This window comes from Trichosurus vulpecula, chromosome 8 (assembly GCF_011100635.1).
Source record: "Trichosurus vulpecula isolate mTriVul1 chromosome 8, mTriVul1.pri, whole genome shotgun sequence".
NCBI lineage: Eukaryota > Metazoa > Chordata > Mammalia > Diprotodontia > Phalangeridae > Trichosurus > Trichosurus vulpecula.
The window spans coordinates 138,121,467-138,148,260 of record NC_050580.1 but is presented as its reverse complement, the minus strand read 5'-3'; the positions used below and the strand labels follow the sequence as shown (position 1 = coordinate 138,148,260).

General features: G+C 35.1%; 1 protein-coding gene across 1 annotated transcript in view; it reads left to right on the top strand.

The window, feature by feature from the left end:
* ADAMTS17 (ADAM metallopeptidase with thrombospondin type 1 motif 17) overlaps positions 1-26,794 on the top strand; it is a 506,671-nt gene that overhangs the window by 336,937 nt on the left and 142,940 nt on the right. Inside the window, exons 15-16 of the mRNA XM_036736388.1 lie at positions 17,681-17,801; positions 21,306-21,380. Of these exons, the coding sequence (XP_036592283.1) occupies positions 17,681-17,801; positions 21,306-21,380 (196 nt within the window). The remainder of the gene's footprint in view (positions 1-17,680; positions 17,802-21,305; positions 21,381-26,794) is intronic.

The window sequence follows — 26,794 nt, the reverse complement described above, 5'->3', positions numbered from 1 at the left end:
ATAGTAGCTACTAATGAGCACCAAGGCAATTTGATTGTAATTTACTATGGCTGGTCTAGCTGAGAGTTTTCTGAACACTAGTTCTCTAATTGACCTAACAAGTGAGGCTCTATGGATACCTCATTATTCCCAGGCTTATTAATGGTTAATTCACATAAGCACCCCTTTTAAGATGTGTGGGCAGCATAGGTAGGGAAACATTTATACCCTCATCCTTATATTATAAAAATAAGAAAACTACCAACTAATTTGGGACAAGAGTATTTAGGCAGATATGGGGTACAAGGACAAAAAAGAATAATTTCAAGAATACAAAGCAGGGCCCAGACAATCTGGTTGATGGCTAGTTTTCTATCGACAAGCTTCCCCATTTAAATATCAATAAAAACCATCATTATACCTCATTAATACTGCTAGTACTGATTATAATTTATAAATCTCGCATATTATCTCACTTAATTTTCACAACTCTGTGAAGGAGGCAATGAAAATAGCATGATTCCCACTTTACAGAGGAAGAAACCGTTTCTCAAAAGGTTGCATAACTTAATAAAGGTAACAGAGCTAGGAAGTGGTAAAACTGAGACATGAGCACAGATTTTCCTGATTCCAAGTTCTGTTCTTTAAAATAGGTAACAGGACATTTTGATGGCCAATGTATCATGGGGCTAACTTCAGAGCAGTAGGAAAGAGCTTTTTCCTAGCAACTGGACGTAATTTTTCAGACTGTTTGGAAAGAACCTTGAAAACAAAAGAATTTGTTCTTGATCATCAGTCACTTATGACTACAAGGGCATTTGGGTCTTCATTTAAAAAAATGCTCTCCTGCTTTGTTTCTGTGTTCCCCTGTATAACACCTTGTAGCTTACTTATCTAATTGTGTTTGTTGATAAGTTATTACTGAAGATGCAAATGTCTATGGTTTCGAAAACATTCTGTTAGTTTCATAGTATAATGTCCTATTAAGCACCAAATGGCAGAGTTAAAAGAATCAAGTAAGAGTTTGTACATTAGAGAATGATTTCTTTGAGGTATACACATAAGAGCTGCAAAATTGAAGTTAATGGTGCCAATAAAATAGGAAAAAGTCCTTACAAATCAGTATTGATTCACGTTTGTTTGGCCCAGAAGTTATAGGTCTTGCTCATATGGGCTCACACTATCTTGTCTACTGAACATCTCCAATTAAGTTCCCCTAAAAAACTAGGGATCCCAGTGGATGGAACACCAGGCATGGAGTCAGTAAGACCTGAATTCAAATCTGGCTGAAGACATTTACTAGCTGTGTGACCCTGGGCAAGACCCTTAACCCTATTTGCCTCAGTTTTCTCATCTGTAAAATGAGTTGGAGAAGGAAATGGCAAACCACTCTAGTACCTCTGCCAAGAAAACCCTAAATGGGGTCATGAAGAATCAGACATGACTAAAATAACTGAATGATCCATGAATGTTGATGAAAAAATGAAAAGCAGGGCTCACATTACATATGTAGGTAGCTTAAGTTGAAGGGTGCAAAGGTGACCTTCTCCATGTAGCCACAACATCTGATATTCTTTTAAAAAATTGCTTTGGTTAATCCTCTCAACAATATCCCTGATGAGGGATGATCCGACACCTGTGTAAAGAGACCACGTTATATTCTAGAACTAGAAGTCTCACAGGAACTACCTTGTCTAATGGCCTGATTCTGTAGATGAGGAAACTGAGGTCCAGAGGGTTGAATTGACTAAATCATGATCACATAGCTAGTAAATGGCAGTCAGGATTTGAACTTGGGTCTACATACTACAAAGCTGTACTCTTTCTACTATACCTTAAGCTGACCATTCCATTTCGGAGCGCCTCTTTATTTATTAGACCAGTTAGACAATCATAATGAACAACTGTATCCCTAAGGGCAGAAATTGAAGAACTGATAAAAATCTGGGGGGAAAAGTTGAAGCTTGGATCACTAAAAATCTTCAATGAATTTAAATTCCAAAAATCCTAGCAGATGACAAAATTAAAGAAAAAAACAGAACTGACATCTCCAATTATTTTGAATATGATATGGGAATACTTAGACTGGAATTCTCAAGTCTTTTTTGAGACTGACATTATAAATTCAACTAACGGGCCAACTATACCAAAGCACTGTAATTTTTTTAAATAAAAATGAAAAAGTAGGCACTTATTAGATTGAAGAATTCTCCCACAATATTTGACAGAAAATGTAAAACCTTTTCAGGACCTCCACATAACACTATGTCATTGACATGACAAGAACCATAGAAAAAAGGTGGCAATATCAAGGAATGTCCTGAGGACAAACATCAGACATCACCATCACAGAAGTGACTTGAAAAAACTCTTGAATATCTGCAGCAAGACATTGGATAATTATAATACTATCTGGCTGGTAGTAGAGTAGAATACATATTACCCAGCTAAAGGCAACAGAAAAAGAAACTTATGGGATTAAACCTAGAAAACAAGATTATATTAGAAATTTTATATTCCTTCAATCATCAACTAAAAAGAAAAGCTGAAGTATTGTTGAAGTATTATGAGGAGTCAGCAGCACAAAGAAAGAAATAAACATTTAAACATCATTCAAAAATTTTACTATAGAGGTTTGAGAAGCAAAAACTCAAGGAAAAGACATAATCCTTGAAGAAAGGGGATGTGGAAAATTTCTGATCTATATGGTCACAAGAAATCAAATACAACAAAAATCCATGTTGAATGAGATGCTAAACAGCTTATATACCTGCATATTGCTTACTTGTATATAGTATTTGATTGCATGTTGTTCCCCCATTAGATTATAATATCTTTGAGGGCAGGGACTGTCTTTTGCTTCTTTTTTGTAGAAGCAGGGATTAGCACAACTCCTGGCAAAAAGTAGGTAATAAATATTCATGATTGATTAAGAATAACAGAATAGTTACTGGTCGGCCTAGGGAGAACTAAAATAGGGTTCTTTTCAAAACCAGAAAGTGAAAGCCCAGATAAGACCTACAATTATTATTCCAAATTCTTCACAGTGGTACATAGATTGCTAACGAAATACTTTGCTGTCCTCCCAAATGCAAGCATGATCCAACCTTTCTTAGAAGAAGGCATCACAAAACTACTAACAAAAGATGATACCACCAATGACCTCCCCTAAATAGAGGGCAATTACATATTTATGTGCTTGATACAAACCACTCATAGCTTATGTCACTTAAAAAAAGAACCCTGTGAACACCAGTGTTGCAGTAGTGGTTCATTTATTTCAATAATGTCTGACTCTCTGTGTCCCCATTTGGGGTTTTCTTGACAGATACTGGAGAGGTTTGAAATTTCCTTCTCTAGTTCATTTTATGGATGAGGAAACTGAGATAAACAGTGTTAAGTGACTTGCCCAGGGTTACACACTAGTAAGTGTCAGAGACCGGACGTGAACTTAGGAAGATGAGTCTTCTTGACTCCAAGCCCAGGACTCTAACTACTACCCCACTTGGCTGCCATAAATACTCACAAAAATATTGCTTATGTTATGTATGTATGTATGTATGTTTATACACATGTATAAACATATACATATATGTATATATATATATGTTTTGTGGGTTTACTATTGTTCCAAAATTTCATATTAAGGCCTGTGTTATATGTGAATTGCTTTAAATATATTCTTCCCATTGAGCTTAGATTTCAGGTTGTCATTAAATCTCTTGACGTATACAACTACATCTTTCTCTTTGATAGCTTCATGCTTGATGTCGCTTGTCTGAAGAAAATCAAGATATTTGTAAACATCACCTTTATTCATTGGTTCTATTTGACCTCCAAATTCTAGCTCGAGGCCTTTAGTTTCTGTCTTTTCTTTATGAACTTGAAGAAATTTAAACTTCTTGGAATATACATAGATAGATATAAATATTTCCACATACATATAACATATATATGAATATATACACACATATACATATATATGAATATATACACACTGATATATGAGTATATATGTGTGTATGTGTATGTATTCCAGTATATTGGCCAAAGAGCAATAAAGCATGCCCAGAAAGTCCTAGGACTACAAAGAGCAATTTATTCATATGATTAATTAATTATTAAACAAGCTACCCAAAAGCACATTAACATTTATACTTCCTTCATTGATTATCTCAAAGCTGTTAACTCTGTTCTGTATTCATGCCTTATTTATCTACTATAAATATATAAAATAGACCCACATACAGGAAGAATGTTTGCATATTTGATATCTAGATGGAAAACAACTCAATTTAAACCATTCCACCAACAAAATAAGATAAAGTGTAGTTGGTATGAAATATATCCTATTTCATAGGCAGTTCAGTAATAAAAGTTAGCATTTATATAGCACTTATTCTGTGCCAGGCACTGTGCTAAGTACTTTTCTATTGTTATCTCATTGGGGAGCCCTTAATGGCTCTATACAGATGAGGCACAACTGGCTTCCAAGCCAGGAAAACCTAATTTCAAGTCTTACCTCTGTTACATTTTGGCTGTGTGACCCGAGCAAGGACACAATTTCTCGGTGCTTTAAGCACTAGATTATTACATGCAGATAAGTTTTTGGCCTGCATCTGGAGCTCCCTAGGGTAGGAGTTCCCTATACTAATGAAATCATAGGTCCAGTCCTTTTCCTTATCCCAATAGTTCCCTTCTCCTGAAACCTATTATCTTCTTTCCTAAATCAAACTGAATATGGTTTCCAAGGTAAAGAACAATATACCAACATCTCATGAATCTCTCAATGTACAATAATGCTTATTAAGTTATATGGCTCCACCAAAAAGCACATTAAATAGCTCTATCTCATAGACTCTTCCTCCAATGATAGCAAAATGTCATTTAGACTCAAGCTTAAAATTCTTTAGTTCACAAAAGAAAGAGACTAAGGACCTTGAACTAGGATCTGGAGGTGAAATAGAACCCATAAACGTAAGTAATATTTACAAATATCTTGGTTTTCTTCCAGCAAGTGACATTGAATCTAAAGCTATCAAGGAAAAAGATATGTATACACACACACACACACATGTATACTGACAAGTTGAAATCAAAGCTCAATGGGAAGAACATGTTTCAAACAATTCACATACAATTCTTAACATGAACTTTTGGAATTGTAAAATGGACAAAATAAATTTGGAACGTGTCCTATAAAAATCGACGCAACAATGTTGAAACACAGAACCCCTCACTCTAAGGCAAAAATCGAAAGACTAATGCTTCCTCATCAAAAAACATGAAGAAGACTGATAGATATGCTCAAAACAGGAGAATCAGGTTAAAAAACGTACAGAAGTACTTTTGCAACAAGGAGATAACATCTCACTGCACACCCTTAAAGGCTGGCAAAAGAAACATGCTATTGGTTTTGTTCCATGTAACTACAAGTGGCTTACCTTTGCACTGAACCTATGAAACAGCTAAGATCCAAGAAGAGTCAAAAAAGAAACATCTGTATCAACTCAATTAACAAAATGTTGATAAAGGAGTGTCGAACAAATGGCCAAATCACAAAGTTTGTTTTGTTTTTTTTGTTTTGTTTTTAATAGGAATGAAGGGGTGGGTTCTATGATGGTAATTAAGGACCAGGTTATTACCACTAGAGATTACATCTATGTTATCTTCAAAGAACCCTGACATTGATCAATGCTGATTACAAAAGGAAATGGCAAAAACTATGTACCATGTCGCAAAGGCAGTAAATATTTTGTGAATAATCAAAACCTAGTGAAAGAGAACTTGGCAACTACAAATATACACCCGAAGCTCACTATCTTTCATAAATTAACAAATGATAAATACCAGAATTCAACCAATAAACTACTTTGGAACAGGACCATTTTCACACACTTTTACCCAAAATTATCTGGAAAAAAAAATCCATAAATATTTAAGAGTTGTTTTTATTGATGTCACCAAAACCAAACTCATAATCCTTAAGCTACATAGAAAAAAGAACTAGAAATCTAACAGAAGAAATCTAGATCCTGTGGAAACAGGAAGAGCTATCATCCTATCATTCTGTCTGCTATAGAAGTTATCCTGAAGGTGGTTTCAGTGAGCCCACTGAAGATGAACTTCTATCCCTATACGTTTATTCAGATACAAAAAGCAATTATTTTATCTGTCTATGCCAGAGGCTATAGAACATTTAATATAAAAGAAAAATAGAAGGATGGCAACTGGACCACTTCTATTTAAGTCCCATCAAAGATGAGAGAACTAATTAGCAACAATAGTTCACGTATATATCACTTTCAAGGTTTGCAAAACATTTTATGTACTTTATTTTATTTGATTTCATCGTCCCTATAGTGTGGTCTCCAAACATCTCCCTATATTAGTTGTCCTCTTTTGAAGACATTCCAGTTTGTCAGTGGCCTTTCTAACATGTGGTGCCCAGAACTGACTACAACATTCTGGATGTGGTCCAACCAGGGCAAATGTATCATGATTGTCATCTCATTCATTCAGGACACCACATATCTCTTAATATAGCCTAACCAGAGCCACTTACAGTTTCCTGTGAATTTGTTTGCTAGTTAGTGAATTAGTTACACAGGAATGGTTAACAAGTGCCCCTGAAAGAGCTTCAAGTCCTTCACCTTACAAACTTCCTAAGGAGCTGATGATTTTAGCTAGTGGGGTGAGGAAAGAGGGCCCAGGTAGGTAGCAAATGGAATTATTCTTATTTTCCAGATAAGGAAACTGAGGCTCAGAGACATTAAATGATTTAACCAAAGCTATATACATGGCTTATATGTAGAATTTCTAGGACTAAAATCTAATGGCAAATTCATTGTTTTGTTTTGTTTTTTTTTTACCATTACTTAACCTTATTCATTATTTTATTTTATTTTTTTACTGTTTTTTTTTCCTATTCAGCTCATTCCTCTATACCACCCTAACATTATTATGCTGGGATATGTGGGTGACACAAAGATGTATAAGATACAGTTCTTGCCCTACCTAAACCTAGCTTGACTTCTGAAATATTAAGAATGCAAAATTGTCATAGCATGTTCTTTATGCAGAACATTGTTTAATACTCTGCATGTTCTTTTTATTAAGCTTCATTGGTGCTTTTTTAAAAAAAATAATAGTCATTTCCCTATATGTTATCTCTACTGAACTCTCTTTGATAATAAAACAAACAACAAAACAAAACTGACATACTATCTGACAGTATATACAACATTCCGAACCCATGTTCCTACCTCTATAAAAAAAGGAGGGACTTCTCTTCCTAATTACTTCAAAATTCTGGAAAATTAGAATTTCAAAATAAGCAGTCTTACCATAAGGAGTAGCTTGCATTCTATTTGAGGAAGAAAGGAAGGTAGTAGGGAAAGAAGGAAAGAGAGACACAGAAATTTATTTTGCACCTACTATGTATCAGATTTTTTGCTAAGCATTTTACAAATGTTATCTCATTTGATCTTCACAACAACCATGGGAGATTTGCTATTATTATCCCCATGTTACAATTGAGGAAACTGAAGCAGAGAGAAGTAAGCTGAATTGCCCAGGGTCAGAAAAGTTAGTAAGCATGTAAGGCCCTATTTGAACGTAAGTTTTCCTGATTCCAGTCGCAGTTTCTGTTCACTGTGCCACCTAGCAGCCTCTGCAAACAACAACAACAACAAACCCAGTTATAGTATATTTTACAATAATAGACTCTTTTAGCCACCTGGTGACAAGGAGCAAAGGGAAAAGCATAATTATGATGAGTTATTAATATAAAATTATTTCTATTTCACTAGTTTTAACAATGAGAAGGTCAAATATAAAAGGAAAGATCCAACATCACTCAAATATTTATATCAACATGTTTTTGGTCACGGAAAATTGGAAATAGAGTAAATGCCCATCAATTGGGAAATGGCTAAACAAACTGTGGTATATGACTGTGATAGGATGATACTAAGAACGATATATTTGACATGGGGAGAATCCTAGGAATTGATGCAAAATGAAGTAAATAGACTAGGAAAATAATATTCATGTTTATTGCTTTCCTAGTCTCTTTACTTGACTTTGCACCAAAAGTGGCTACAAAAATTATAAATGGAAAGAATGACAAAAAAAATCAAACCTGAATCCTGTGTAATTATAATCAACAAATTTAGACCCAAAGGAAAGATGAGCATCTTTTTGTAAATTTTTTGTTGTTTCTTTTCTTCTATATATTTTAAAAGTTTGAGTAATATTCTTGGTATTATATCTACAATATACAATTGTGTTTTTGAATTCAATAAGGAAAGAAAAAAATTATGGGCCTAAGAAAACACCCGTTAGTTCATTAAAGTACATTTGAAACTTTTAAAAGAGAGAGAAGTACAAATGTACCTCCTCCCATTCTTTTTAGAGGTGGAAGTGAGGGGACTATAGTTGTGGACTACTGTATATATCATCAGATTTAATTGATTTACTTGTTAGATTTGATGAACTGTTTTTCCCCCTCTTTTTTTCTTTACTATAGGACATGACTATCTGGATAGGTAAGAGAAAGATATAATAGAAAGAAGTGATGTAAAAAATCAATAGAAATTTTAAAATATTTTTATTTGTATCTTGTATACTTAAAACATGGAGAATATCTTAATACAAGAATTGACGCACTGAGTCAGACCCCACTGGTGATCCAGTGCAGTATTCTGTAACCAATTGTAACTGCAAGAGGTATACTATGAGAAGATATTTTGTCTTTCTTGACTTCTCCTTCAAGATTAGAGGCATCCAAGCTTCCCTCAGTAGACATTCATGCCTCTATTATTCATAAATTAATCTGTCTAATAGGATATACAAAAAAAATATTCAGCTAGTACTCTACTCTAGCCTCAAACATTTCTCTGACTTATTTTGTAACCTTACATCCATTTGACATCCTCGGGCCTCAATTTCTTAACTGTAAAATGAAAGGATTAGAGTAGATATTTTTCTAATTCTAAAGTTGTATAATTCTGTTACTTCTGAAAGTTTTTTTTTTTCAATTTGCTTCTTTAGGTCATAGTTCCAGTGTTGTTCATGAAATAATAAGTAACAATTAGACTTCATGATTTTATATATTTCTAAAATTTCCCTTCCTGGGTTATACATAATGATACACGTGTGGCCTAGGTTGAATTGCTTGACTTCTTAGGGAGGGTGGGTGGGAAGGGAAGAGGGAAGAGAATTTGGAACTCAAAGTTTTGAAAACAGATGTTCAAAAACAACAACAAAAAAAAGTTTTTGCATGCAACTAAAAAATAAGATACACAGGCAATGAGGCGTAGAAATTTATCTTGCCCTACAAGAAAGGAAGGGAAAAGGGGATGAGAGGGGAGGGGGGTAATAGAGGGGAGGGCTGACTGGGGAACAGGGCAACCAGAATATGTGCCATCTTGGAGTGGGGGGGAGGGTAGAAATGGGGAGAAAATTTGTAATTCAAACTGTTGTGAAAATCAATGCTGAAAACCAAATATGTTAAGTAAATAAATTTAAATTAAAAAAAAAAGAATTGAACATTAAAAAAAAAATTTCCCTTCCTTTCTTGGGGAATTGAAAAGGCTTCCCAATATCTCTTCCATTTCCCTGTAAATTTTCCATAACCATTCTCTGATCACTAAAATTTTTGTAACCAAATGGATTGGAGCCCTTTTAAAGTATTTCAAAAGGATCAAAAGTACTTTTGCCATTATACCTACACACAGATCTCTTTCTCTGATCAGTTGTGCCTGTACAACACTGTCTTGAATTCTAATGTACTATAACTGATCCATAAGGTGGCTTCAACTATAATATGATAACCATGAACATGAGTTATAAGAGGCTTACTTTGAAGACTCATAAATGGATAATGTGCATTTCTAGCATTTGTAAAATAGTACCTTGCCAAGGATCACCAGGATAATGTGGAAAGATTTTACAGAGTTTATTGTTTTGGGTTTCTTTGGTTTTTGGTCATCTTGTTCTCTTGGAACTCCAAACCATATAAATAATTTTTATAAAGCTCTAATAACCTTCAAAATTAATGACATGAATGGTATCCTATGGTAGCCTCCATTTTAAAAATCTCATCCATTGCCAAGAATATTACATACTGGTTCCATTGACTGTGCAGCAAAGGAATAAAAATGCCCTTGATAGCAGATTAGTTTGGCTACTGCCCTTTTGTTCCCAGCTTTGCTACTGCTGCTCAGACATGTACATTCCTATGTCATGTGTTCCATCCCTTAGGACATATATGGACCCTGAATAAAGCCAGCCAAAGTTGGCAGTGTGAACGGATCTGTCACAGTTAGTATATTCTATACATAATTAATTTGGAGAATGACACATATTACATCAATATTTGTATTTGATCTATTGAGACCACTAGTTCAATTGAAAATATGGGAAGCATTAAAGTTGTTTGAATTGAGTGTTGCTTTGGATACTTAGGCAGGTTAGCAGTAGAGCAATCAATCTATTGATATCCCAGTTTTCAGCAGATAGATCATATTAATGACTGAGAAGGAAAACTTATTCTGAAATAGTTAAATCCATTTTTCCCTTAGCACCTTCCTTTTACTTAGCATGAATATAGCATAGTCCATTCTGATTTATTTAACTCTAAAGTAGATGAAGTCTCAACTGTGCAAACCATTTCTTCATGTACCAAAACTGCAAAGGCGATTTGAAAAGTCAAAGGTTGAGACAGCAGGAAAGCAGAATTCATAAATTGTCCATTGTGTTTGGCCAACGTGGATTCACCTTCTAGTATGTAGTGGCTCATGAATATAAGAATAAATATGGACTTAAAGGCTTTGGCTCATGTTTCTGAGTGAGCAGGTAAGGAAAGATTTGATCTGATAGCATTTGTGTTTTTAATAAGTCTGAAAAAAAAACCCGAAGACCTAGCTGAAAAGTATTATTTTTTTAAAAAAATTTTGAAGAGCTCCAAATGTATAAGGGTGGTCATTGCTTTTGTTGGCTTCTTAAACTTAACTGGAAAGAGAAACAGATATATAAAAATTCAAAAACATTACTGTATCTACCAGGAACCATTTCAAAATGACTCTGAATTTAGTTGAGTGGCACATGGTCCTTTGTAATGTTATGTTGCATTGGTGTCTTTGGATAAAGTAAACCCAAGCCGGTAGCTTATTCTCAGATCACAATGCCGGTTTTTTTTCCTTTCTTCGGCCTGATTGTTGACTATCTTGTTTTTGTTGTTGATGATGATGTTACTGAATTTGAAATTGAATAACAGTCTCCAAGGTGGTCTTCTTTCTGGTATACCTCCTTTGTATTTCTTTCAACTAAATAATCTGGCTAACTTTATACTACTGAAAGGATTTTCTATGTGCCCTGTTGTTTATACCTAATAAGGTGAAGGAAAGGGGAATGCTGTTGACAAATTATTATGAAATTCTACATAAAGCAAGGAGAATATTAAAAAAACGCTCTATAATCAAACTTCCCCCACAGTTTGTGAAAATATTTTGGCTCCCAGTATTAAGGACATTGGCAATAGATAGGTGTACAGGAGGAGGGGGGAGGGGAAGGGTGGAGAGGACAGGAGGGAGATAATAGATGACTAAACTGAGTAGCCCATGTTTCAGAAAGGAACAAAGATTACCAAACTAATCAGATCCGTTCTCAAAGTCCATATTGTTCAAATCTTCCAATTATATCAGTCCTTCTGGGAGAAATAAAATGCTGACAAACATGGTTCCTTGTTGTATTTGCCCATAAATAATTTACAAGGTTTAAAAATAGGCTATCTCTTTGCAGCAGAATTGTAAAACTAGAGTACTTCATGCATACCTGAAAATTGTCCTTGAATTGCCAAGTAGCTGAGCTGCCTTTGGCTTTGTCTCTGAGAAAAAATCAAAAGGCCAAGACTACTTAAACTTTGGCAACAAAGTTTACTGACTCATATGAAGTCTAAATCAATGCTGAATTTGGACTTCTAGCAAGGAAAGGGGGTTTGTTTTTGTTGTTGTTTGTTTGTTTTTGGCCTAAGGACAGGAATTAATAGACTACTGTTAGAAACACCAATCTGCTTACCTTGTGCCCAGGTAGTACAGACGCTCTTGCAAGGGATTTTGCTTTACAACAGAGAGAGAGAGAGAGAGAGAGAGAGAGAGAGAGAGAGAGAGAGAGAGAGAGAGAGAGAGAGAGAGAGAGAGAAAGAAAGTGTGTGTGTTCATTCATGTGTTCTCAGAGAAAGACACTGGAGGAAGTTGTAACTAGAGGACAGAAGGTAGAAGGTTGGTCTCCTCCATCTTGAGGTCATGTAGATTTCGCTGAGCCGAGTACCTTAGTATGGAATTTGTGCTTCTCTGCTGTTTTCTTCAAATACTTTGAAAGATGCAGCTGTTGCTAACACAAGGACCACCATCCATGGGAGTAATGATGGATAGAGAATGTTTGTGACCCAATGAGCACTGAGCGTAGGGATCTATGTTGAATAAGATATCATTTACTATCCTTAAAGACATTTTCCTCTACCCATGGTTCCGAAGAAAGGAACTTCCCTGAACAGCTCTCTCCCTCCTGAGTCTATGCTTCACTTCTTTCCCCTAAGAGGCAGGAGTTAACACAGGAAAGCCCTATTTCCTGCAGGAACCAGTTGTGCCCAGTCAGCATATACCCATAGGGATTTACCTTTTCTTCTTGTGCTTACCATCCATTAGGTATTCTGCTGCTAGATATAAGGAAAACTTTCTGTGCTAATCACATGTGCATTATTATTTGGAACTGGTATGAAATGAAACATAACAGAAGGCTAATTTTTAGTGAGCACCAAATCTGGAGACAAAATGGGGATAGAGTGATTGGACTATATAGCCTCAAGCCTGTGTTGCGTATCTATATGTGTTTACAAATACATGTATGTGTGTGTGTGTGTGTGTGTGCTCGCGTGTGTGTGTATTCAGTCTGACTCTCATTCATAATCATCATTACTTTTCTCCTACCAGCAAAGTATCTTCATCTTTGGGACTCTTTTGAACTAAGAAAGGCTTATCTCTGGAGCAACTTCTAACTTTTTAAAGTTTTCCTACCCCAAATCCACCCAGCAAGTATATTTTTATATGTCTCCTTTAATATTTCCATCACTGATTAGCCATATATTAATTCTACCTGTGTCTCCTAGATGTAAGCCTAGTTTTTGGAATATGTTTACATAAACATTTTTTACCCTATGCTATGGTTTCCTATGCTTTTAACATGTGTGAAAAAAATTAAGATTCCCCTACCCCCCTATAATAATAATTTAAAATTTTGCCATACTTTACAATTCATAAAGCACATTTTTTCAGAATAATCTAGGGAGGATAAGAATAACTTTTATTCTCTTTTATAGATGACAAAACTGTCTGAAACAAGTTGTCACTTACTTAGGTTCACATTGCCATTAAGTGACAAAACCAGTTGTTGTTTTTTTTAATTCACAGACTAGTATTCTTTTCATTACACTATGTTGTCAGGTTCCAAAGTTATCTGACACATCAAAAACATCTCAACACTCCAAAGAACCCAACATATTCACAAAAGAGACCTCAGTTAAGTTAGAAAACTTGCACGATAACTTCAGTGTCTAATTAAAAGATTGTAAACTTTCAAATGTCTAGAACTTCTGCCTGATATTTGACCATGTGTATTCAACATCCATCAGTGAAAGGTGCCGTACCACCCATGCAAACAAACATAGGAGATGAAGCATGGGTTTTTTTTTTTACCTCTTGAGGGAAAAGAGAGAGAAGAGATGGAGCTTTTTGTAATGTAAAATGATATTATGAAGATATAATATACTTATAGCCTTAGATAGCTTACCTACCAGGATTCTCTGAACAAATATTTTGAACATATGGACCATTTGAATATATAGAATCTGTTATTGAGGTAGAACTTACAGTGGCTGGTCAGTATTCCAGAAAAAATCACCCCCGTTTCATGTAGGATTCATTTAATTACTCTCATACTTCCCAAATTCAGGGGTGTCCAATCTTCATTGGAATAACTCCAGTCACAGTATTTAGTAGTCTTCCTTGGCAAAATGTTCTATGTCTGTTGCCAGATATAATTTGTTTTCTAATGTTTCACCTAAATCCTACCAATTGAGTCTTAAATTTATTCTTTACTCTTCCTTTATTGGCAGTGGACAATAACAAATTCCTCTTGAGAACCAACTTTGAGCTTCTTTTTTTTGAAAGCAGCCTCTTTCAAGTTTCCTCAATTTAAGTTCATTTACATAGGTTCTTTATCTTTGTGATTCTTTGGTGGGGGGGGGAGCACTTTTTGCCACTCAGGACACTTCTAATCTTTTCAAAGTTTTTAATTTGGACATAGCTTTACCTCTACTAAACCATAACCTGTATGTATGGAAATCATAGTCATTGCCTAAGAATGTCTTACAATACCTCGGACCCCTTTACTGGTTCATTATCTGTCATCCCTCGTAAAGGTGAGTGTTCCTCAAGGGTTTATCCTGGGCTCACTCTCCCCTTTCTTAGTGACCTCACTAGCTCACTACCATGGTTTTAATGACCATCTCTCTGCAGATGATCAGCAGATTTATATGTCTCCCCCTAGACTCTTTCCTGGGCTTTAGTTTCACATCACCAATTGTCTCTTGGACATTTAAAACCGGATGTTTTAATAAAGCACTTTTCATAGATATCTCAAACTCAGCATATCAAAAAGAGAACCCATTATCTTCTCCCAAAAATGTATTTCACTTTAAAACTTCCTTATTTCACTTGAAAGTGCAACCATTCTGCCTACTTCCCAAGTTCATAATCTTGATGCTATCTCTGATTCCTTACTCTCTTCATCCCACTTATCCAATCATTTGCTAAAACTTGCTGTTTCTGTTTTCACGATGTCTCTCATGCCTATCCCCTTCTCTCTTTTTGCCACCACCTTAGTTCAAGCCTTCATCATCTCTCAGTTAAGCTCTATTATGGCCTCCTAATTAGTCTCCCTACTTCAAAACTTTCCCCACTCCAGTCCAACTTCCACACAGCTGCCAAAGTTATTTTTCCTTAACCAGTGACTGTTTAATTGTGTTACTCTCCTACTTAGTAAATGCTAGTGACTCCCTATTGCCTATAGGAATATATAAACCCAGCTTTTAAGGCTAGTTTATATAAATACAAACTAAATAATAAAATTATATAAAATATAATATGTAATATAATATAATATATATAATTATAATAAAAATAAAATAAAAATATAAACTAGCTTTTAAAGCCCTTCATAATCAGACTACTTTTCCAGCCTCCTTTTTGTTATTCTATGATCTAGCCAAACTAGCTTTCTCTCTGTTCCTCATACACAACTCTCCATTTTCTATTTCTGTGTTTTACCCTGGACATCCTCTTATCCATATAATAGTGATGATAATTAACATGTATATGGCCCTTATTATGTGCCAGGTAGTGGGCTAAGGACTTTACGATTATTATCTCATTTTATGCTCCTGGGAGGCAGGTGCTATTAATACCCCCATTTTACTGATAAGGAAACTGAGGGTAAGTAACTTGCCCTGAGTCGCACAGCTAGTAAGTGTCTGAGGTTAGATTTGAACTCAGATCTTCCTAATACCAAGCCCACTGCAACACCTGACAATGTGTTCCCTTTTCTACTTTAACCTCAGAGATTCTTCCTCTTCCTTCAAGATGCAGATTGTGTTTGTATTTGTATCCTCAGCACCAAAGACAGTGTCTGGCATACAGTAAGCACTTAATAAATGCTTGTTCATTCAATCATAGTGCTTGTTATAAGTAACCGTACTTATGAGTCATTTAGTATTGGTCCACACCTGCAAATTCATTGGTGTTGGGATCTCTTCATGAGAAAATTCCCTCAATCAATGCAGATTGGTAAACTATTCTGAAACTTTATGATCTCAGAAAATGGGCGAGGACAGTGAGCAATTAAATGTCATGCAGAGTCACACAGCCAGCATGTGTTAGAAGCGAGACTTCACCCCAGGTCCTAACTCTGACACTGGTCTATCAGGCACCCAAGTCACCTGCCCCTCAGTACATGTGATACATGTAGTCTATCTGCTCATCCCCCAAAGTATGTTTCTGACATTTGTCATTGATGATTTCTAAAGAAAACGTACTTGATGGCTCATCTTTCAGTGTTTTAAAATAAAACATAATTCAAAGTAGTGTCTTTCTGAGATACCTTCTTCTCTCCTCTGACACTTCCACCATCCTGGTGCAGGCCTTCATTACCTCATTCCTGGACTATTTGCATAGTTGGATGGTTGGACCCCTACTTCAAATCTCTTCCCATTCCAGTATATCCTCTACTCACCTGTCATGTTGATCTTCCTAAAGTTCAGGGCAGGCCATGTTGCACTCTACACATACATACATTCAATAAACTTCAGTGAATCCCTATTACCTCTAGGATACATTATAAAATCTTCCATTTGCCTTGAAAAGCCTTTCATAACCTAGCAGCCCTCCTACCTTTTCTTATTCCTTACTTATTCTTTACTCACTTATTCCTTACTCACTTCCATGTACTCTGAAGTCCAGTGATATTGGCTTCCTTGTTGTTCCTCACAGAAGACACTCCATGTCCTGACTGTGGGTATTTTCAGTGGCTGTCCTCCATGCCTAGAATTCTCTCCCTCCTCATCTCTACCTCCAGTATTCCCTGGCTTTCTTTAAGTTTCAGCTAAAGTTGAGCTTTCTGAAATAGAGCTTTCCCAGTCCTACTTACTGCTAATGTATTCCCTCCACCACCACCCCCAAGATAATCCCAAATTTATTTTGTTTATACAGTTGTTTGCATGTTGTCTCCCCCATGAGACTGTGAGCTCTCAAAAACAGGAACGGTCCTTTACCTTTCTTTATATTTCCAATATTTAACTAAGTATCTGGCACATATTAGGTGCTTGCTTAGTAAATGCTGGTTGCATTGATTTCACTAAGTGAAAGGCTGTATATGTAGGGAGTGCTGTTTTTCAGCACAAACAAAACCACGCTCTATGCAGTCAGATGGTGCCAGGGAAACACTTCTGAGCTAGGGAGAAGTGATATGGAAGTCAATCTGTGGCTAGACAAATCCTGCTCCAGTCACTAAGGGTAGAGGAAGTCATTATCTACTAGGAATAGAGTTTTGGGGAAAAGGTTGTTATTAGTGACCCTCCAGACATCAAAGAAAGAACCAGATCTCTGGGGTCAGATCCCTGGATCATGTTGTATTTGTTCTTAGTTTTTTGTTTCTGTTTGTTTTGCTGTAACCCTTGGCAAAATAATAATAAAACTAGCCTGTGTTTTAATTTGCCCATCTGAAAAAAAGGCAAAAGGATTTTTCCTCTATTCCACAAGAACTGTTATGAGGATAAATGAGATAATATAAAGAATGAACTTTGAACTCAGATCACAGATGATTTCAAATCTCACCATTATTTTTGTACTGTGTTCTGGAAATAGCAACAGATCCAACCAGATAAGGCTAATTTTATATTTAATGCTGTGAGGAAGAAGAAAAAATTAGAAATGAAAGCTGAATTGGATATTAAATGTATTTGAATATTCCAGTAATAGAAAATTCTTCTGAATTCAAGTTAGTACAAGGTCTAATATTCTCCTTCTTAAAAAATCCATATGAGTCTCATGAACAAGATAAATAATAGGGAATTTTGTTTGTTTAGAAAATTGGCTGTGATGGGATAATTGGATCTGCTGCCAAAGAAGATCGCTGTGGAATATGTAATGGAGATGGAAAAACCTGCAAGGTTGTAAAGGGAGATTTCAACCATACCAAGGGAATGGGTGAGTAGAGATTCTGAAAAGCCTTCCTTTGCCTAATTGTCCTCTTTTCCCAAAACCAACTTACTGATTATTTTCCCTAAGTCTCGTAGTCAAGTAATTCATAATATCTAGCTAAGCCCATACATCAATCTTAAGATTCATGAAAGGCAGAGAAAATAAGTTATTTCTTTAAGTCTTCAGAATTTGCCTATAAAAGGAATTTAGTCACCTCCACCCAATTAATGGTACATGAATCATTGTTATGGCCCTTTCCTTAATGACCTCAAAACTATTCCCTTCCAGTTTAATGTCACATCATCATTTATGTTAAAAGGATAAGAAAGAGAAAGATAATTTTTCCCCAATTACTTTAACTTAGAGGTGAGAATGCTTTATCATTTCTAAGTTTGATTTAAGTAAAAATTTGATAGTATTTACATGAATTTGTAAAAACACTATGATACTTCAGGTTTCAAAGTATTCTCATATTTCCCTGTTGAGCAAAATTACAAAATAAATTGCCCTGTCTCCCAATTTCCCAAATAGTACAAATTATACCAACATAGTACTTTAGAACATTTCAAAATATGATTTACATTTCTTTTATTTTTTTTCTACTTTGACAATCATGCTTATTTATATTCAAATGAAGGTGATGCTTTTCTGATTCTGGAAAAGATTTAAGAAAAGGGTTGACAAAGGGAAATTATGAAAAAGTATGAAAATTCCTTTAAACCAGGGGTTCTAAACCTTTGTTTTTGCCATGGTCCCCCTTGGCAGTCTGGTAAAGCCTATGGACTCCTTCTTGGAATAATGTTTTAAATGCATAAAGTAAAAATTCTTAAATTACAAAAGAAACCAATTGTTTTTGAAATACAGTTATCAAGACCAAAAACAAAAGGCCACAGATCCCCACTTAAGAACCCTGATTTAAACCACTAGAATCCTCACCCCAGCTCTGTTACTCTATGCTGAGAAGCGAAAAGTGGAGGTTGGGGAAAATACAGCAATTATCAATTTTGAAAACTGGGATTATGGTCATTATACACTTTCTAAAGAGTATGTAAAATGACCATAGATTCCCCCCACCCCTGTATACTTTGTGGTTTGTAAGGGTTTTACTGCCAATATGTTATCAGTTCCCCTGAATAACCAAGAGAATAATTTCTTTACTGGGAGGAAGAGAGGAGAAATTATATACAGTCTACATAAGGACTGTTCTAAACTGAATATAGGAGATTGAATCACTAGCTCAGTTCATTGGAACAAAGCATTGATTACAATGTACTTTAAAAATACGTAATGCAGAACAATGCAAAACAAAATACATAACGATAAAGTATAATTTAACAAATAAATTCTTCTGTTTTAATTATGTTTAGTAAAACATAATATAACAAAAAACCATAAATTCTCTCACCTAAGACCCATTAACGAGAATACGTTGGCTTTTGTTATTTAATGTACACTATTTCAGATCCTTGCCTTGATGTCCACGTGACCTCTTTCTCCTTCATTACATACTATTCTGAGATGCCAGCTAACACCTATCACCACATGTGAAGTGTACACGGAATCTGTAGCCTCCACAGCCATTTCCCAGGATTAGACTTCTTGGTTGCATCATTTGAATCTCCAGCTGGTAACCAGACAGAAGTGGTGCATGGTTTTGCCTGTGAGCCTGTCACCACCCCTTGACTCTTGTGCTCAATGTGGCTTCCAGCTGTTAATTCAAGAACTAGCTTAGCAAACCTATGAAAAAGATAAGCATATGTTTACTCTGCTAGGATGCATATGTTCTGTCTGTTATGCTGAAGAGTTGCCAAATGTCACACCTTTATTTTAAAACAAAAAAAAACCTGTTTAAACCATTATACCTAGGAATTACAATAAGCATACGCTTATGTTAATAGAGATGTTTAAAATAAGACACACTAACCTATTGATACTTAAAATACATAGATACATAGTATGATGGTATTCTAGGACTGGAAAAGACCCCAGCTTTCATCTAGTTTCATTCCTACCTGAAATAGGAATCCCCAACAAGTGACCATCCACTTAACCACTCCAAACCTCCACTTGATGATCTCTAGTAAGAGGGAACCCACTACCTACTTAGCAGCTCATTCCATTTTTAGATATACCTAATTTTAAAGAAATGTGTCATTTAAAACATACATATATGTATTTAATATTACTGTACAAAAATTGATCATTATTAAATCCAGAATTGACAGTTATACCTTTTTTTTTAATAGAAGGCCACTGCTACTGCCTTCCCTCTGGGATTATCTCCCATTTTTACTGTATATGTTTTGCATGTTGTATCCCCTGTTAAAATGTGAGCACTTAAGGGCAGAAACTGAGTGGTTTAAAAACTTCTTGGAAAATCCAATATCAATTATTTCCTGGTGGTAACAAATGGCAGTCTTGTAAATATAGTAGTGGCTTCTGAAGTCTACACAAATTATTTTCAGTAGAAAGATGATTTGCTATTTACTTAACCGTATCACATAGAAAGAGAGGTAGCAAAAAGAGGTGTTCCGCTCTCCTAAGGGTTGATTCCAAAGAACAATATGATACCACACAAATGAGAAAAAGTTAATGGAAGAGTCCATGGCACCAATTCATAATGACATAATACTTATTTGAGTTGTTTCCACTCATCTCATCCAAAGTGTTAGATACTAAAAACTCCTGGAATTTTACCTTCTAAAATGTCTATAGTTCATTTTGATAAATTGAGGGTAATAGAAATTGTTCCATCACAGCATAATGATAGATTGGATGGTATCTGAAGTTGGCTTCATTATAATTGTATTACTTGCCACTCTATGCATTATTTCTCTATCAGCTGAATTAAAAAAGTACATCCTTAGCAGGTATCGGCTATAAAAGGCATTGACTTATGCAACCTAACCTTTTTTTTTTCTTCTAGTATATATCCATAAGAATACGCAGACTTTGAGCTAAATTGAAGCTACTGACATTTGAATTTAGTAAATTGGTAATCACATTATAGTTGATGCTTGCACACCAACTACCTCCATACAGAGAATCGAATTTTTCTGGCTTTGAATGTTCAGTGCTCATGGACTTAGTCAGTATTAATGAAATATAAAAATAGCTTACATTTAAATGGCAGCTTAAGGTTTGAAAAGATTATTACACAGATTATTTCAGTTGATCTTCACAACAATCCTATGAGGTAGGTGCTGTTGCTATCCTCATTTTAGAGATATCTGCATTCAAAAACTTTCAGATATTTATAAACTTTATATAAATGAAGACTACTTTAGTAAATTCTTTTCTTTATTAAAAATTTGACTTGTGTTAGCAGTGATATGCCTATTTCAGTTTCTATGCATAGACATATGTGATTATTTTGTCAGCAGCTATGAAATAATAAGAAATTGATGTTTATGCATTGCTAGAAGTCATAGATATCCTTGTATTCCTGTGATTTAAAACCATAAAGTTAATTCCTCATAACATGTAACACAACCCATTTCTGTTTCTTAGTCACCAATAATATTTGTAAGAAGGTGTCCACGTGTGTGATGACAAAGGCAAAGGCTGTTCCCAAGTGTTTTTCATGTAAGATGTTTGAATGCTGTGCATAGTTCATAGTGGAGACATCTTTGGTGTTTGTTTTCTCTCTATGCTTGCCTTCTGAGTGGATTTGGTGGAATGACTGAGTCATATATGAAGCCATTGATAAGCATAAGGGCCATTTACTATTGACTATAATCTTTTTAGCAGGAACAACCCCTGCATAGATAAAGCACTTCTACTCATACAATGATCTAGCCAATTGGGTTCTTTGTATGACATGTACTTAAGCACATAAATATTTAAACTACTTGGAATTGGTTTAAGGTCCAGGTCTCTCTCAAAATTTTCTATTACTGATCAACATGTTTTCCACCATTTTAATTAGATGTAAAAATTGGAACTTGAAAGAATCAAAAAGAAAACTATAGGAGACATTAAAGCTAACAAAATTTATCTGAGCAAACTTGAGAAATGGATATGAATCAAAAGCAGTCCAATATATTTATGTATGTCCAAATTTAATTTGAACTATTTTATTCATTCATTCAGTAATAATTTCTTAGAAATCAAAATTCTAACAAGTGAAAATTCAATATCTATTCTTTTTAAAGTCATCTCATGTCCCAAGAATTTTTATTCACTAGGTTCTCCCCTAATAATACCAAACCATTGATAGATTTAATACCAATTTTTTTTGCCAGTGAAGAGTGCCCAGCCCAATTACTTTATTTATGTTGCTTACCAATTTGATAGTACTAATTGGAATATACTTAAAATGGTATATTTTAATCAAAGATTCATAAATTTGTTTAGATTCATAATTTATGTTTAAAGGAAGGACTTTATACTCTCTTTTAAAGAAAGTAACTTCTGACTTTTTTAGATTATTTAATTATTTACATCTATTTTATGTCATTATTAAGAGATAAATTGAAAAAGATCAATGATCAGTCTACAATTTAAACCTGGTACATAAATAACACGTGTAAAACATTGCATTAACCTTCACTGTGACAAGCAAAGTGCCACAACATTCCCAATAATTTCTTCAGTATATGACCTATAGAATTTAATTCTGTAATAATTATTTTTCCATAAATACCCTCCAGAAAGGGAAATTGTATTCATTCAAGCTGTACTACCTTCTACTTAAAATAAATAAATATCAAGAATATTTTCTTGAGAGATTATTTTGGCCGTGCCCAAAAGAATCTTTAAAGATTAGAAAGGAAATATAACTTTGGGGATCTTTTGGGGAAATCTTAGTGGGGAACAACTAAGAATGAAAATAAAAGGGTATGAACAATAGCAAAAGGCTTTGAAGTTTATCCATGGCTTCTCAATGAAATCAGTTAATCATTTTCCTCCAACCTGATTTCCCATGCTTAAAGGAAGAGACCACGATAGAAGATTCTCCAGATTTGAAAATAATAGCTCTTACAAATGAATGAGGCTGATAATTTAATGAACCATTTGATATTTGTCAAATCAGAATCATCACTTTTAAATTTAATGGTCTGTGATGCTGTGGTTTCTAATATGATATTCCATGGGACATCTACTTAGAGGGATTCTGGGAGACTTGTGGATTTGGTGATGGGCACTTTATACCTCTAAAGGACTTTTAAAATTCCAACACAAGCTGAGAGTGATCATTCTACAAAGGATAACACTTTGGGACATGTGGGAGCTGTTGGAAAGGAAGTTAAATGTGATTTCATTGTACCTGCCCATGATCTGACTGTGAACATCAGCTCTCAAATGATTTTGGAAACTTTCTCTGTTTTTTTTTTCTCTTGTAAAAAGAAAAAAGTTCATTTAGAAAAACAGATTAGCAGATTCATTAGATTTTACTACAAAAACCTTTCTTGCCATTTTCAACCCTCTATAATTCAGAGAGTAATTATCCAAGTTGAGAACTCTACATATTCCTTTTATCTTCCACTTCCTCATGTTGCCAGAGTTTGAGCCATTTCACTAGTCATCAGTGCCGCCATTGTGGGGGGGGGGGTGAGAAGGGAAATGGAGAGAAAGCAAAATTCAAATATATCAGTTTTAATATCTATGAACAGCCCTCATAAAATAGGTAGGAGAGGAAGCAAAAAATCATTAACCTTAATTTTACTGATGAAATTGAAGTTTGGAAGTTATCTGTGGTTAACAATTACTCAAGCACATCTCTCATTAACTGTGGAATGTAGGAAGTTGGCACAGTTAAATCTAGACTCCACCCTGCATTTAAAATTTTGTGCCCTAGTAGTACTGAAGCTAGCTGTGCTATAGTCCCAAAAGAGACCCTTCCATTATTGGTTTGCCTCTGCACTCAGAAGATAATTCATTGCAGCCAGATCTTGTTTCTTGGTTCATAGTATAAACAAAGATGCAGGAAGACATGAAAAAAGTACTCATCTACCCGACTGTGGAAAGGCTTTGTAGTTCTAGTTCTCATTTCATATGTCCAGCATTTACTTGAATTGTAACTTCAGAATCCAATGGAATGAGGTTCTAAAATAAGGAAGATTTGTGAAGAACTGTATGCTTTTGGGGCCTTAAAGTTCTGGTCCTTTGAAGAAATGCCTGTAACATGATGCAAGTAAAGGCTACCCTTGCTCACTTGCTGAAAGAGTCCTACTCCAAAATTAAATGTTAACAGACCAGATTTTACACAACCATTCCAATGATGTAACAGCATGATAGAGCCTGGAATTACTGCTCAAAACAGAATCAGCCAGCTTTGTTTTAGGAGACATTATAGACACCGAGTCATCCTGTGTAGCCTATATAAAACTCATCAGAAACAATATGCCTCGAAGTGGTAAGAGTATGAGCACCAAGCATCATTGCTAGACAACCTTTTTTGATTTTAGAAATTCTTTGGATGTCAATATTATACAAGTATTAAAGGTCAGACAGAAACATTTACAAAGATGCAACATTCAACAGACATTATAGGTACAGGGCCTGACACCTAGCAGATGCTTAATAAGATAATAAGATAAGCTCATTCACTTAATGATGAATTTAGTAACAGTTAAACACTTAAAAACTGCAATAGCCACCGAAGGAAATGCGAAGATCGTTAAAACACACTCCTTATTCTCAAGGAGATTGTAGTCGAGTCAGGGTGATTATGTGTGTATGTGTGTGTATATATATGTATATATATATATACATGTGTATATATGTATTGTATACATCATACACACATATAAATATATATACATATATACTATAATACAAAATATGCAAATATTTAAGAGACCAGTGTGGAAATTTCCTCTACTGTTGCAGATCACATCCTATCTATAATTTAGGAGATAATTTCTGGGAGTTTCTTGAGGCACATAGAGGCTTATTAGCTTGCCTGGGGTCACTGAGGTAGTAAATCTAAGAGGCAGGATTTGAACCCCTCACTCTTCCTGCCTAGAGGCCTAGCACTCTCTATTATACTATGTTGCTTCTGTAACACAAAACAATGTGCCAAATGCATAAACAAGATGTTGAATAGTTCACCTGGGTCCAGGTCTCTTTTTGTGATGAAGGTGAAGATACAGGGCATGTCCATTAAGATTAACAAGTAAAGTATGCAGGAGTTTGTATATGTCTCTGACCCTTCTCTTCTATCCCTTTGGAAACAGTTCAAACCCATGGAAATAGATAACCATTTAATGCAATTAAGGGGAACAGTTAATAGCCAGTGGTGAAGAAGCCTAGGGGCCATCAATCTGGCTTAGAATTCCTATCAGAAACTGAATCTGGTCTGAGACCAAACTAAACACTCATCACAGTTAATACTCCATTAACAGTCAAAGACTGCTTTTTACCATTTAAAAACTATCTAATATCTTAGGAAGTGTTTCTTTTCAGTGTCTTCTTTCACTGCTTTGCAACTGGAGCCCTAGCAGGATCTCAGCAGTTGTAAGAAGAACTCCTTGCTCCTTTCTTAATGGATAAGGATATTCATTACATCACTAAATCTGTACTGCTTTTGAGCACATCTGCTTTAGTGATTAATTAACAAATTAAAACATATCACCTGATACCAGATGAACTTGGACCTTTGGTGTAGTGTGAGTGGCTTCGTAACCAGGGTAAAATAATTTTATTTCAAGACACTTTTGGTAATGATCACAAAATTATTCATTTTGCTTTTATGTTTCAGTGTCTAATTAGTAAACTGGAGGAATGGTTGCATAATAGTGCATGACTTGCAGCCAGAGGAAGTACAGACTTAAAATACATTGTTATCTGGTAGCTTAGTATCTCTTAAAAAAAGAAAACCAACTCCATACCATGTCGAAGGTTATTCTTTGCATGAAGTTATCATTATGAAAAATCTTCAAATTCTAATATTTGCACATGAAATACAAATGCAAAGTATACAACTTTTTAAAGTTCTAGGATACATGGAACTTTTTTATTTGCCATTATCAACAAATATCTTATCACTCTGGAGGAAGAAAAAAAGCCAACCTCCATATGAGACATTTAATTGCTTGTGTGGTATCCCAAATAAAGACAAAGCAAATCTGAGGTGATAAAGGTTTGAATCAGCAACAAAACAGAAGTGCTATTGAAAGATGGAAGAAAAAGACAAAGGGAATGCCTAATTCGTTATTAGGAAATAAAGGTAAAGATTCAAGCAGGTCAGAGTCCAAGGAATAAGGAAGAAAACATCTTTCCTTTTCATTTATTTTTTTACTGTGTTTATTGATGCCTTTTGTCTTACAGTCATTTCCCACTCACTCCCTCCAGATTAAACCCTCCCTTATAACAAAGAAACACAATTTAACATTAGATATAGAAACCTTCTCTGAAAATATTGGATCTTTTGTTTTTCTTTGCCATGAGAGAAGGAGTGATGTTTTGTTATCTCTTCTCTTGGACCTTCATTGTTTTTTTTTTTCATTACTTAGATTTCAACTTCTTTTTAGTGATCAAAACAACATTTATGTTGTTTTAGTCATCAGGTACATTATTATCTTGGTTCTACTTCTCTCTGCATGATTTCATACAAATCTTCCCATGTTTCTGTGAATCCCTTATATCTGTCATTTCTTGCCACAAACTAATATATTTATACACCCAATGCTCAAGTGGAGCCATGATTCATCAATGCAGAAGTTCCCTCCAATGATGCAAGTCATAAGCTATCCATGCCTGACCATCTTGTATATCTCTTGTCCATGTCCTCCCCAAAGTTCACCAACATACTGGAGGCCTTCTTCACTTTCTCCTGACATCACAAGTGCACCAGCAAGACTTTCTGTTGCCTGTCATCCTTCACTCTTACGTGATCAACCCAATCTTCTCTTTCTCTCATACAATCCTTTGCTGACATCCTTTATTTCTCAGCTTCTTTGCAGTTCTAGCTGGAGATACCTTACAACCTCCTCATAACTACCATATGTCTTTCCATTGTCTACCATGTGATGCGCATCTTTAAGCCTTGAAGG